This window comes from Protopterus annectens, chromosome 8.part0 (assembly GCF_019279795.1).
Source record: "Protopterus annectens isolate FY-2018-M chromosome 8.part0, PAN1.0, whole genome shotgun sequence".
In the NCBI taxonomy this organism is placed as follows: Eukaryota; Metazoa; Chordata; order Ceratodontiformes; family Protopteridae; genus Protopterus; species Protopterus annectens.
This window is the reverse complement of record NC_056741.1, coordinates 711114772-711129378: the sequence shown is the minus strand read 5'-3', so window position 1 is coordinate 711129378 and position 14607 is coordinate 711114772. Positions and strand designations below refer to the sequence as shown.

Sequence of the window (14607 nt, the reverse complement as noted above, 5' to 3'; positions counted from 1 at the left end):
ATCATCCCTCTGGTAGCCATTAAAACCTATTTGTGGGCAGATACAAGCACCACAGACCTCGTTTCTCATATAAGCAGGTGACCTATTAGTGTAAGCCCCCTCCACATACAAGCACTTGTATATTGGTTGGTAGTTGTGGAAGTCAAACTCCAGCACTGGCAAACCTACACTGATTGGAAGTAGAGGGATTCAAACCTCATCTGTCACCTGAGCCATCCAGACACTGCAATCACAAGAAAATAAATATGCAAGCCAACATACAGTGACTACATGCAGAAGACAATATTTCAGTCACTTTTTGACAATTCCTGACAAAACCTTTAAGGATTATACTTGCAGCCTTCAATAAAAACTGCCTTAAGACTTCCATTCTGCCACTAAGAGTTTCCCGTTTAGTACAGAGATGTACAGTAACAAAAAAGTCACTTTTATGTAAAACTGTATGTGATTTTTACTATTGTTTTAAGATACAATCTAGTTTCCATACTTTGAAAATAAACCATACATTCACCATTTAACAGAAACAATATAAAACACTACGGCATTTGGAGGCAGTGAAATGACTGTGCTTGTCTATATGCAACAATGAATGTCACAATCACTCACTGATGATTTTTACAAGTTCAGGGAATTGCACACTTGTTCAGGATACATATAGTATGCCTAAAATTGCCACTTCATCCTTAAGGATTTATATGCAGGAAACTCAAATGCTATGTGGTGCACATTTATTTTACATAGTTTACTTTTATTTAGTTCTCAAGGAGGTTAAAACAATTGTTCAGGGTCTCAGTGTTATTCTGACAAACCAAAAGACTTCACATGCTGTACAAGAATTCTTGACCAAAGTTTAAAAGGCACAGTAGTGATCATTTTCAACAAAATACTGACAAAGACTATAGATAAATGTGTTAAAAAGGTCCAACAGTCATGTAAACTGGACTTTGCCCTTGTTTTTAAATAATGCAATGTGATATGTTAAAGGTAAAAATAGGCACGCATCTCAGAAAACGTCACATGCCAAGAAATTTCTTTGGTCCTGCAGAAAATAAAGGTTGATCGACTGGTGCTACAGGTGGTTCTGGTGAAAAGGTTAGCAGTAAAAGGAGGAGGATGGACAGTAAAAGAAAAGACCTGAGCTTTGTTCCACACTGAGGCAGGTTTACTACACATTTTTTTTTATTTTTTTATGAATAAGCCAGAAGATACAGATAAGGCTGCTGAATAAGATACCTGAAATGTCAGTCAATAAGTCAGCATGAGCCACTGATCATAACCTGAAGTCTCTGGATGGCTGTTTCTGGTCATGCATTGGCTAAAATGTGACACTGTACAAGGACAAAAGAACAAATGACTACTGCAATAAGTCTTGAGACACTATAAATTACAGCAGAAGGATTTTTACGTGCCAATCCATGGTAATGCAGTGGTGCTTTGAGCTTGGAAATTAACTGCAAAAATCAAAGTGGAATTTAAGTTATTTAAAAGTTGCAATTTGGTCAAAAACACCAAGTGCAAAAAAAAAAAAAAAAAAGGAAATGCTGATGGCATGAATCGAGGCAGTCTACAAGGGCAAGGATCAGGTCAGTGATGTCACTGCATCTAAAGGAGATTAAGGGGGTAATTCAAGAGTGGAACCTTTGTGGATATTGTCATTTAAAACAAGCGAATATATACAACTTTGCCAGTAAGTACTATGTGCATGTGAAACAATATATGTAAGGTATATAACATTTAAACCAGGGATAATCCACAACCAGTAGAGACGCATTAAAGGATTTTGGTAAAAACATGCGTCTAAGAAGGGAAAAGACAGTCTAAACTTAGAACAATGACCAAACAGTTTGAAACTACTGTCAGCTGAATAAGACAGGTTGCTGATAGTCACAGTAAATAGAAAGCCTGATTAATTCACCTAAATTTGGGGGAAAAAATCATGTTAGCATTGCACCTGCCAATTTATTTTTAACAATCTATTGACAGACACATGAACAACTTTAACAGTTTAGTGAGCTTCACAACACAGAGGGATAAAGCCCTGTGACCCAGATTATCTACAATCAACTAGTACTCTAAATACTGGAGCATCTGACTTAATGAATGGATATGAGCAGCTAATGCTGGCTTGCCCATCCTTGGGGGGGGGCATGCAGTTTGACCCACTGCAATACTGACATCTACTGGAGAGAGCGAGAGAGAGAAGTTCATGACATGCAGAGTATGCACTGGAGATGAATGCCTGGAAAAGCTGTAGCCACAAGGGAGACTTCAGGGAGTATGTGCAAGAATGCACACTCATACAGGAAAGTGCAGCATAGGAGGCCCCTGCATCTGCAAGTGTGTACATAACCTGCCTGAAGAGTAGGTGGCTCATAGGTCTTGGGGCACAATTCTTGCTTTGGGATAGACAAGTCTTGGGTTTCAATCCCAGATGAACCCTGTATTTTCTGCTTAGAAAAATCAGTTATTACATTTCTTCAAAAGTAATTCTGGTTACATATATGGGAAGTACAAAATGTCAGCACTGGATTATAGCAATCATGTTTCAAGGCCCATATATTAAGAGTTTGAAAATAGAACCTATGGGGAAAAAAATGAAAATCCCTTTTGGGTGTTGGGATGATGGCCACACTGCTACGTGTCTCTCCCTCCAGTAATGAGAAATGAATAAGCAGGGTCTCAGCAAGGGCTTGATGATTGGTACACATGAGGCCAGAAAAAACAATGTTCAAATTCTTTGCTTTTAACTGATAACATACCTGATGACTCGGTGCACATGTCCCTGTCACCAGATGTCCCCCTTCTATCTGCATCCTCTGAAATACTGCTATCTCTCTCATCTTGACACTCTTTTGTGAGGTCTCCACATATTCCAGAATCCCTTGCATCTGTATGAGGGCTCCATTCTTCCTGTGGACTTCCACTAGTCAGCTCTTGTGTCTCCTTATTTTTGTATGGCTTGGCATCACAGGTCTGCAAAGAAAAATAAATAATTTGTAAGATGTTCCAGTGTCAGAGTACTGGTTACTGGTAAATACGGGTCAAAAACAAGTACTGCCTGTCTTATTGGCTAACCGACATTTTCACACAAGTATGGGAGAACAACTAGCCAGCTGGTCAACCATTTATTGAAAACATTATAGTCTCTAGCAAAAAAGTTAAAAGACTGACATTTTTTCTCACGGTTCGATTCTCAGCTAGAGCGTCTTCTGCGTGGAGACATGCGTGAATGGGCGTACCTTCGTTGAAGGTTGTGCGTCAGGGCTGGTAACTCGGCACGTAAAAATCAACTACCAATCTAGCGGACCGGAGTTCCGCTGTGGCAACCCCTAACCGGGAAAAGCCGAAAGACACAACAACAACAACAACAGCACTGTTAAAATAAAACTACCCAGCACAATAAACATACCAGTAACAAAAAGCAACAAGTACTGAAAACACCATTATAATGAAATAGGCTAATGTTTAATAAATTTAAAAAAAAAATCTATCTGTGGTATGCTTGTTTTTTATTAAACATTAGCCCATCTGTGATATGCTCCTGACCTTAAAGTTCACAGATTTAGAATATAATCACAAATGCGCTTATTATTGTAAAGGGGGCACAAAAACTTTTAAGTGACGGAAAAAAATGGCAAAAGTGTCATCGTGAAAAATCAAAAACAAAATCATCGTGAACAACTGTAGATTAACCAAAATGTGGGTTTTATATTTTGCATGGATTTGTTCACAGCTATGCTGGATTTACTACCTTGGCTTTGACATGAGAGTAAACTGAATAACAATGAGTAAATCCCCAGCATAAAGCATATCTGGGTGAGAGTTAATGCTGTAATAACTTACAACATAATCGTCACAACAAGATTTTTATACAAACCTTACAATCATGATTAGCGAAGATGGTGGCGATAATACAAGTGCTTATAAGCAAATCAAAAGTGCACCAAAATTATTTAACCTTCTGAATTTACAGTTGAGAAAATTGCTGGTGAGGCATTTGCTGAAAAATGTGGGTCTCTACAAAAACTGAAGGAAGGCACTTTCTACATTCAGTTTATCATAATAACTATATTTCTTTATTTCCATCACTTTAAATTTGTTAAAAATTTTTTTTTTCAGAATATACAGGAACATAATGCCAGGAATGTGACTACTGCAAAAGATTAACTCAACATTCTTTTAATGATCAGAAGTAATAAAATGAGATAACAAGGTCACTGCAGATATCCCAAAATGTTTTGACAGGGTTGTAAGAGTAGATGTAGAATCATAACTCATTCCAATAAGCATTACCTTTTTGATGCTGAGACTTTAAAATGCATCGACTTTCTTAAGGAACAGAGAAAATGGAGCATTCTATTACCCTTTGTATCCAAGTACAGCAATTACATTCATGCTCAAAGAATTCCTACCAACTTGTCTACTCTGCTTGTAAGCAGGTTCTGATACCAAAGATGCAGCTCTATCTTAATATGCCAATTACAGCAAAAAGAAAAAGAAAATATGCTAGTTAGAACAGTCTGACATTCCAAGCAAAACAGCTACATGTTTTTTTTTCTCTAACAATGGAACAAGCAATTTGCTTTTCTACATAGATTGCCAGGACCTCTGTTTAAGCCCGTTTACTAGCTACTAAAGGCAACACAGGCAGATCCAAAAAAATCTGTGAAGACACCTGTTGCATTTTCTATCCTAAAATACTGGGCTACGCCTTTTCCAATAGGACCTTCAACCAGTACCATTCCGCAATAAAGGCATCTATCATTCTAAATGCTCTTCTCAGTTGAAACATCTGCACACGTTTAAACTTGTTCATATTTAACAGCAATTACAACCGTGTTGTGTTATATACTTCTTTGCCCATAACTCTTGTAGACTTTCATGATTTTACTAGTTTCTCAATTTTAGTTTAATTATAGAAACACTGAGGAATGTTCAGAAAGCAACAGTCTCCCCTCCTATTTGCATAAATTCAAATATGTAACTGTAGTAGTCCCTGTTCAGAGTCCAGCCAAGCGATCAGTCAATTCATACCAAGTCACTCGCAAAAGAAGGGTCTTTTCAGACCTTGAAGTAAATGCTTTTGTAATCCAATTCAGGTGTACGAAACACATAAAACAAATGTCTATTCAGACCAAATAGAATGCTTCACAAGTAGTTAGGAATAATCCACCTTCAGAAATGGTATAAAATGATATAAAATAAGGAACTTTAGTTTGACAAAAAGGTAACCGCTTTCGCTATACAGCTTTATCAAACCATCACAAGTTCACATCTAACACAAGTAAATATATAACCCCATCATTAGATTGATTCTCATATTAATTGACAATCAAATAATAAATCAATCTATTTAAAGAAACATTCAAACACTAATACATAAAATGCTAACCATATATATATATATATATATATATATATATATATATATATATCTATCTAAAAAGCAGTACTTAATTAAAAAATATATACTTTCACAAAGTATTAAATGCAAATGATTTTAATTAATATATATTATTATTTCTATATTTTTTATATATTTTTTCTTTTATACATGAATGTTTTTTGTCTGTATATATTTTTTAATTTTTAAATACTGCTTTTTAGCTATATATATAGGGTTAGCATTTTATGGTTTGATAAAGCTGTATAGCGAAAGCACTTACCTTTTTGTCAAAATAAAGTTCCTTACTTTATATCATTTTATACCATTTCTGAAGGTTTTATATACAGGTCAGATTTTTTTTTAATCAATCAGAGAGAAGAGGACAAGAGTTAAGTGGGACAAACCAATTTTCTCACAGAAAAGGGTGATTCAGGGTTACTTAGTTTAAAGACATATTTTACAGTTATGCAGCTGAGGCTCATATACATAATTTAAGCAGAAGGTTTTAAATCAATGTGGGAAAGGTTAATGATTAAATGAGTGGGTTGTTCAAGGGGCAAAGAGAGAAGCTAGAATTTTGGATGCAAGTCCTTAAGGAAAATAACTACAGCTATGCAGAACATTGTATTTACAAAGTAGCAGAAAAGATTGAGAATTTGTCAGTGTGTGAATGAAGGAAAGAGATTTTACCAGTAGGTAAGTTTGGAAGTAAGGGTATAGAAAATAGGCAAGGGGGCTAAAATTTACTTAAGGAAACCAGCACAGGTACCTGGATCAAATGATTTTAGAGGCACAGGTAACAAGAGTGTATAAGGCTAAGAAGTTTGGACTGCAGGTTAGAAACAGTCTTCCCTATCAAGGACTGATAACAGGATATGCACAAAGAGAAAGGGAGTGCTAAGTTATAGACCATCCCTGGAAGAGTTTTTAGTTGAGTGTAGAATTTGTTTGTCTTTTCCCGGTTAAGGGTCACCACAGCAGAACTCTGGTCCGCTAATGACTGGCAGTGGATTTTTACGGTGCCAAGTTGCAGCCCGATGCCCAACCTTCAAGGAAGGCACACCCATTCATGCACACACCTACCTGCATGTCTTTAAACATCACTCGACCGCAGGGAGGACATGCAGACTCCACACAGAAGGCGCTCCAGCCGAGAATCGAATGGGAGAACCTCTTGTTGTGAGGCGACAATGCTAACTGATGTACTACCGCGGCCCAGTTGAGTGCAGAATATAAGTTATTTATTTACTTATTGCATTTGTTAACCCAGAAAGTCCACTGGGCCTGAATGAGCCCATTTTCAGTCGAGGCCCGTTAAAGATGAAACAAAAAAAAAACAAATAATTAATATGGACTATAACATTGTGCATGATAACTATAAGAGGTTTGAGAAGACTTGGAAAAAAGAATAGAAAGGCAATTTACAAAGAATAATGTGATAAAAAACTTTATGCAAATGAAGTCCAGAAGGTTTAGGATTTCTGCACAGAAGTATTTGCATAGGCATTTTTATACCTAAAGCAGACTTCAAAGGATTTTCCCTTGGTAGACAGCAAATTCTGGAGGTGTGAAGGGGAAGAAAGAGGTACTTGGGAACATACTTTTTGAGAATGTAACAAGTTGGAAGATTTTAAAAATTCAATACAGACTACTTTGACAAAAATATTGGGGGAACCAACAGACATAACTAAGGAAAAGATTTACTTTGACCTGGGATAAAAGACATAAATTGTCCAACTGTGGTAAGGCCTTACTAAGTTTAAGGCTGCTGTCCATCAAAAACACAGTAACTACAAACAGAAATCCAAATCTACACAGACTGTAATTAGCTGTAACTGAATTTAGACACAAAGTATTGAAAGCTACTTTTTCATAATAACTTAGGCAATAAATAATATAAAGGATAATAGACAGTTACCTCTTGTTGCAGACAATATAATATACATATCAAATCCAGGTATAGACATTCCAATTTTATTTTGGCATGGTGTGGAAATTCCAAGAACTCTCACAAAAAGCGTTAATGAACACAAGGCCAATACGAGCTGTAAAGTTAATTCCACAGAGGAATTAATATAGCAACAACCCTTTATATGCTAGCAAGGAAAGATATTATACTGGAAAATAAAAAAGAACTAAACCTCCAAGATGGCAGCTCAAAGAGTAAAATGCCGATTACATCTCAACTGGTGTGAAAACGGAGAAACAGTTAAAAAGCCAGTTAAAGCTATCAATTTAGATAAAATACAGTTACTGGCTATTTATTTCACTGACTGGAGGCCAGCAAAGGAGAATTCAGGAAAAAGGATGGGAAATAATCCAGAAAAAATGTTGAAGAAGGAAAAAGTATTAAAACTGAGGACACCAGAATGTTTGTGGGAAATTACTTGCTCTACACATGGAAGAAGAGAAGGGGAGTTTATTATTTCAGCAATCAGGGCTTGTTAATACACAGATGTGAGATTCAAGCTCTTGTATCTATTTGCCATCAAAATATATTTCTTGAAGGATCAAATATGTTTTTGGATGTAGAACAGGCTATGGATGAAAAAAAGTTTTGCAAACAAACAGCGAGCCAGTATGATAAAGAGGATTCTGTTTCATAAGCTTCTCACAATAAAAAGTCCACAGAAAGACTATGCCAGTGAAAACATTTCCACTGTTCCAAAGGTAAAAGATCAAAAAATTACTAGAAGTATCAGGAGTAGCTTGTACTCAAACTAGAGACCTGTGTTGGGATATCAAGATGGTCAGGAAAAAGGCCAACAACAAAGGGAATAAGTGAAAGAACTGAAAATCACTGATCCCAATAGATGTAGTTTATACGTAGTTCTCTGGGTTGTGCCTCTAAATGGCCCACTAAGATCAGTGGACTACCTGGTAAACAAATTTACAATAAAGTACATTTTATATAGTCCTGCAAATAGTGGTAGTGGATGAAAAAGATTGGAAATTTGCTCACTGTGTTAAATTCGTGGGAGAACTGCAAAGGATATGCTTCAATTTATGTCATTAATATTCAGAAATACATTGAATGGACTGTAAAACTAAGCAAAAAATGTAGTTATTAATATCTGAATAAAAGTTTCCTAATGTAAATCTTGCTGTTTTGCAAAGCAATTCTGTACAATATGCAGAGATATTTTAAATGTGAGGTGCAGAGTATGATTAGTGACTGATCTGTGTGCACTAATGATATTAAAGAAAGTATTCTTTCTTAGTTGTACTGTGTAAATACAAAAGGCAGGAAAGAAACACATTAAAGTTAATCTAAAGTGATGTTTAATTGCAGAGGGGAATATAAATGTGCCTTAATCAATTATGTACAGAATTAAAAGATCATCTCATTTTTAAAGAGGTGGACAGCTAATTACTGCTCTTAGTTTAAGCTACAGATAATCTTTTTAAGCATAAAGATGTAAAAACAAGAAAAAATAATTAAAATGCAGTTCCTTCTTATATCTGTAAAGTAAATAACTGTATTTTTTAATTAGCACTGTTTTTTGGCTGACACGTAGCCTTCTAAAGCGGTAATTAATCATGGGATATCTTAACAGAAAATTGCGTGAAATCTGTGAGGAAGAAAGTAATCAACTTTTAAACAAATATTCCCAAACAGTTCAATGAAACATCTTGAGAGTGAAAACTATGAGGTATACTGTAATTAACTTTTAAAGTAATAACTGCAATCAGTTTAGTGAAAAAGAAAAATTAACAAATGAAGTTTTAAGCTGTGGGAAATGAACAGTTCTACATTTAGTTGCAAACCCAGCCATAGTACTTTAGCTCATTAAATAGAGCAGTGCACAGTTTAGTTAAGGTAAATCATCCCATTCTTCCTTAAGGTTAAAAGTTAATGTTAAAGAACAATGCAGGACAACCTTCCGGTTAAAACGATACTAACACAGCAGGAAACGGCACGGAACCAACGTTATATAAATAATTTCAGTTTATTGAAGTAAAAAGCAGAGCATCCAATGTTGGGTACGATATGCCCAAAAGTCTAATGTAAAATCGAATCTTACATTCAACAGCAATCCGAACACCATAAAAATTCAATTAATCATATAAAATTGAATCTTTCATTCAACAGCAATCCGAACAAAGTAAAAATTCAGTTAGTCAAGCGCTTTCGCCCGGGCTCTCCCGGGCTTTTTCAAGATGTTTTTTTCTTCCGCAACCTGTCTTTTTATAAACCACATGGTTGCTTAGTTGATTGCCTAACTATGTCAATTAAGACCAATTTCAAAAAAGTTCCTTTAATTTAAAGTTGTATCCTTTGTCTAAAACCTAATGTGTTAAAGCTCCTATAGATTTCTGTCATACTGCTAAGAAGTGACTACGTTAATAAGTTGCCTTAATTTTGCACCATATATTACCTTTCCTAGTCTCTCTATTCCGTTGTAACAATATTGTTCTTTGTGAGATGTTATTGATACTGCAGTAGAATATAGGTTTAATTTTGGCGTGATAGTGGACCCATTTAATTTGTTAAATAGCAGCTGGCGTTTTTTAGTGCTGGTCATTTATGGGATTCACCATGCATAATATTGGGTCGGGTCGATCCTATTGCACTGGTATCTATGCATTTTATGGAAACTGTACTACGATATGCTTTTTGTTTAAAATTCAAATGTTTTTCATCAGTTAAGCAATATTTGGTCGTCACATTGTGGTTTAAATTATCCATCTGTTGCATTTACTGATGATAAATACCTTTATAAAATAACATCAATCCTTTGTTTTTTTCTTTTCTAGTGTTTTTATTTTCACTATGTATTTGAAATAACTTTATGTCTCAATTATTAAATACCAATGTTATACTAAGAAAATAAACCCAAACCAATGATATATAAAGGTTAAGAGAAGAGTTAAGCGGTAATTAATCATGGGATATCTTAACAGAAAATTGCGTGAAATCTGTGAGGAAGAAAGTAATCAACTTTTAAACAAATATTCCCAAACAGTTCAATGAAACATCTTGAGAGTGAAAACTATGAGGTATACTGTAATTAACTTTTAAAGTAATAACTGCAATCAGTTTAGTGAAAAAGAAAAATTAACAAATGAAGTTTTAAGCTGTGGGAAATGAACAGTTCTACATTTAGTTGCAAACCCAGCCATAGTACTTTAGCTCATTAAATAGAGCAGTGCACAGTTTAGTTAAGGTAAATCATCCCATTCTTCCTTAAGGTTAAAAGTTAATGTTACAAAAACTTTTAGCATGACGACTAAGGCAACAGAAAGTAGAAAGGACTGTCACCAAGCTTAGGGAGTCTATAACAAAGGAAGGTAACGAGATCCTGTAAAGGTATTAGAAATATTTCGGAAATTCTATGAAAATCTGTATAAAACAGAGAAATATGGAAATCAAGAAAAGATACAAATGGAAATGTTTATGGAAGAACTAAATATGCCATGGTTACAGTTAGATGAGGCTCAATTACTAATGGTTAGGATAGGAAGAGATGAGATAAAAATTGCGATGTACAGCCAATCTACAGGAAAGTCCACAGAAATTGATGGTATTTCTGTGGAAGTTTGAAGCTAGGAGGGGAAAAAACTGATAAAGATCTGGAAGCTTTTGTTTAAAAAGAGCTATGTACTTAGCATAACACATTAGCATCTGTGTTATCCAGTGGCATTATTCATCACAAATGGGTCTTGGATTTGAGCTGGCAACTGTCAGACAGATCCAGAGCTCAAGCTACTCCCCTTCCCATAATTCCCTGCAACCTTCTAACCCTGAGATCGAGTTTGCTAAACCAATGGAAACAAAGAATAACCTGGGCAAAGATCAAAACATTCCAAAATACCAACCACTCCATCTTGCATGAACCCCGAGAAGGAAGGGAGAAAGAGGGTGAAAATGTGATGAATAATGACAATGGATAGCATAGATGCCAAATTATGTTAAGTACATAACTCTTTATTTGTTGCTATCCGTGTCATTATTCATTACAAATGGGTCAGAGTCCATACCTACAATGCACTCTGGGTGGCCTCAAGGAAGGATATGCCGTAGCACACAGAACCAAAGGAAGCTCTCTTCCTAGACACCAAGTCCAATTTGTAGTGCGAAATGAAAGTATGTGATTAGACCAAGTCGCAGCAGCACAAATCTCATCCAGGGAAAGTCTAGCCAAGAAGGCAGAAGACGTAGAAAAAGACCCATTAGAGTGGGCCTTAACCAGTCTGGATAATTCCAAATGCCTACTATCATAAATGCAGGAAATACAGCTAGCAATCCACCTGGAAATAGTCACTTTGGAAACTGCCTGGCCCTTTCTGTTCTGAGAGAAGGCCACAAAGAGCTGATCTGACTTCCTAAATTCTTCAGTTCTTTTCAGATAAAAACACAATTTCCTGTGGACATCTAAACAATGCAAGATATATTCTCCCTTATTAGAGTAATTAAGGAAGAAGACTGGTAGTTGAATAGATTGACTGAGGTTAGCCTCCGAAGCCATTTTTGGGAAGAAAGGAAGGATTTGTTCTAAAGGACACCCCATATTTATAAAAGATCATGAAAGGAGGCTTAATGCTTAGGGCTTGGAGTTCCAAAACCCTTTTGGCAGAGGTAACGGCCACTAAAAAGGCCGTCTTCCCTGCAAGGAAATTAACATTGCAAGAAGCAGCCAGTTCAAAAGGTTTTTGCATCAGACACAACAACACCAATGTCAAATCCCATGGCAGGGATGGATCCTTAACAGGAGGTCTAAGAAGAAGGACCCCTTTCAGAAAGGCTTTGCACAGCTTAGAAGAAAAGGTTGGCTCCTAGTTCAGATGGAAATGAGAAATGGCCACTAACTGGAGCATAACAGTAGAAATGAGTGCCCCATCTTGAAAAAGGGAAGATGAGAGTAAAATATCAGGAATAGGGGCTGAAAAGGGTCCAGATTGCGTTGTCTAGCCCAAACAGAAAACCTTTTCCATTTTATTGAACAGACCTTCTTTGTAGATGGCTTTTGAGAAGAAAAAATAATGCTCATCACCAGGGATGGAAACCTGGACTGAGAAAGGATTACTAGAAGTGGAGAAACCACTGAGTTAGACAAAGGGTCCGGAGACTGGGGAGTGGGAGCCCCCAGGGATGGGAGATGAGATCCAGAACAGGATCCAGTATCCAAGGTGGATACTTCAGATGAGACCTTAGGAAGACAAACCATGGCTGGCGAGGCCAGAAATGGGCAATGAGGACGACAGGGGTCTTCAGGCGATGAGCTTTCAGTAATACTTTGGGTATTAAGGGAGTAGGAGGATAAGCCTAGAGAAGACCCAGAGGCCAATCATGAATGACAGCGTTTCTGGGTGACTCCCCCACTGCAGGGATCAGTGCAAAGTAATTGCTGCATTTCTGGTTGACTGGGGAAGCAAAATGTTTGCAGTATGGTTGACCCCAGTGGTTGAATATTTGTATTGCCACCGATTGGTTCGGGGACCACTCGTGCGGACTCTAGACAGATCTGCTGAGTCTATCGGCCAGCACGTTGGAACTTCCAGGAATATGAGTTGCAAGAAGAAAGCACCTGGAAGCCATTGCCCATTCCTACACTCTCAAGGTCTTTCTGCACAAAGGATAACATTGTGTTCCCCCTTGCTTGTTGATGTACCAGACCATCGCCATGCTGTCTTTTTGAACTGCTATGGTCCCTAGGGGGAAGCACTCTTGAAAGACTTGCAACATTAGAAAAACTGCTCTTATCTCCAGGACGTTTGTGTGCAATCTGGTCTCTGAGGGCTCCACGTGCCTTGAACTGTCCTGACGTGAAAATGCATGCCCCACCCCAACAGGGAGGTGTCCGTGGTCACTGTGGTCTTGGGCAAGGGAAGACAAAATGGCCTGCCTAGATATAGGTCCTGAGACTGAAGCCACCAAGCAAGATGATTTCTGCATAACGGAGTCAACTTTATCATCATGCACATGGGTTGAACCAAAAGGGACCACTGGGGCACTGGCATGTGATATCTGGCGTGGGGATCTAACTGAACGGCAGCCACCATCGAACCGAACACTTGAAGAATCAAATGAATCAACAGATGCTGTAGCTCCAGCAAAAGAGAAACCTGACTTTGAATGAGTTGAACCTTGTGGAGAGGCAGTGCTGCAGTTCGCATGGAACAAGATTGGACTTTGGCAGATTTACAGCGATACCTAGATGTTGGAAAAGACTGAGGATATATCTGGTGGCCATTGATAGTTGATACCTCATGGGAGCCGTGAGTAGCCAATCGCCCAGGTACAGAAAGACCTGGAAATCTTGCAAACAGAGATGAGCTGTCACCACTGCCATGCATTTTATAAACACCCCGGAGGCTGTGGTGAGTCCAAACGGCAGGGCTCTGAACTGGTAATGACTGGCCCCTAACCGAAAGCGTGTCTCCTGGAGCATCTGTCGAACTTTATATGACAGTATGCATCCTTGAGATCTACAGAGCACATCTAATCGTCCTTGCACAAGAGATGTACAATGGACTGAACAGTGACCATCCGGAACTTGGACTTTTTGACAGATTTTCGCTTGTGGAGGTCCAAAATCAAATGCAGAACCATGGTCTTCTTTGGCACTAAAAAGAAGTGAGAGTAAGTTCCAGACCCTTGTTGTCCTGCTGGGACCTCTTGGATAGCTCTTAGAAGAAAGTCTTGAACCTCGGGATAGGCGAACTCCCTTTGGCAGGATGGAACAACCAGGAGAAACTTTTGAATTGGAGAGGGCTGAAAAAAGGGAATGGAGTAACCCCTGGACATAATTTCTGGCCGCCATTGATCAGAAGTTTTACTTGTCCAGGATAGTGAGTAAAGGGAGAGTGGACTTCCAACTGCCTCCAAGGCAGGACAGCTGGGCAGTGTTGCAGGAACACTGAAAGGGCTTTTCCAAGATTTCCTGGGAGCCCTTGTTCTGCAGACCCTTCTCTGTCCCTGGGGCGGCATCTGCCATTGCATCCCCTTCCCCCTTGTGGAAGAGGATTCATGGGGAGCATCCTGAAAGGAAGACTGTGTCCTCCAGAACCAAAGTTTCTTACTTCCCTTCTGGGTCTCAGAAAAGGACCACTGGGGAATAGAAAACTTGATCCCTACCGATGAAATAGTCTTACCTTCCTGCTCACTGCAGGATAAGGTTTCCTTAAACAGATGGACCAAACAAGGTGGAGCCATCAAAGGGGTGATTAGTGAAAGATGCCTTGAAGGGTTCCGCAAACCCACAAAGGTGAAGCCAGGC

At 37.9% G+C, this 14607-nt stretch overlaps 1 protein-coding gene across 2 annotated transcripts in view; it reads right to left on the bottom strand.

The window, feature by feature from the left end:
• GON4L (gon-4 like) overlaps nt 1-14607 on the bottom strand; it is a 3426849-nt gene that overhangs the window by 140460 nt on the left and 3271782 nt on the right. For both annotated transcript variants that reach the window (XM_044080158.1, XM_044080159.1), the window contains one exon: nt 2760-2973. In XM_044080158.1, the coding sequence (XP_043936093.1) occupies nt 2760-2973 (214 nt within the window). The remainder of the gene's footprint in view (nt 1-2759; nt 2974-14607) is intronic.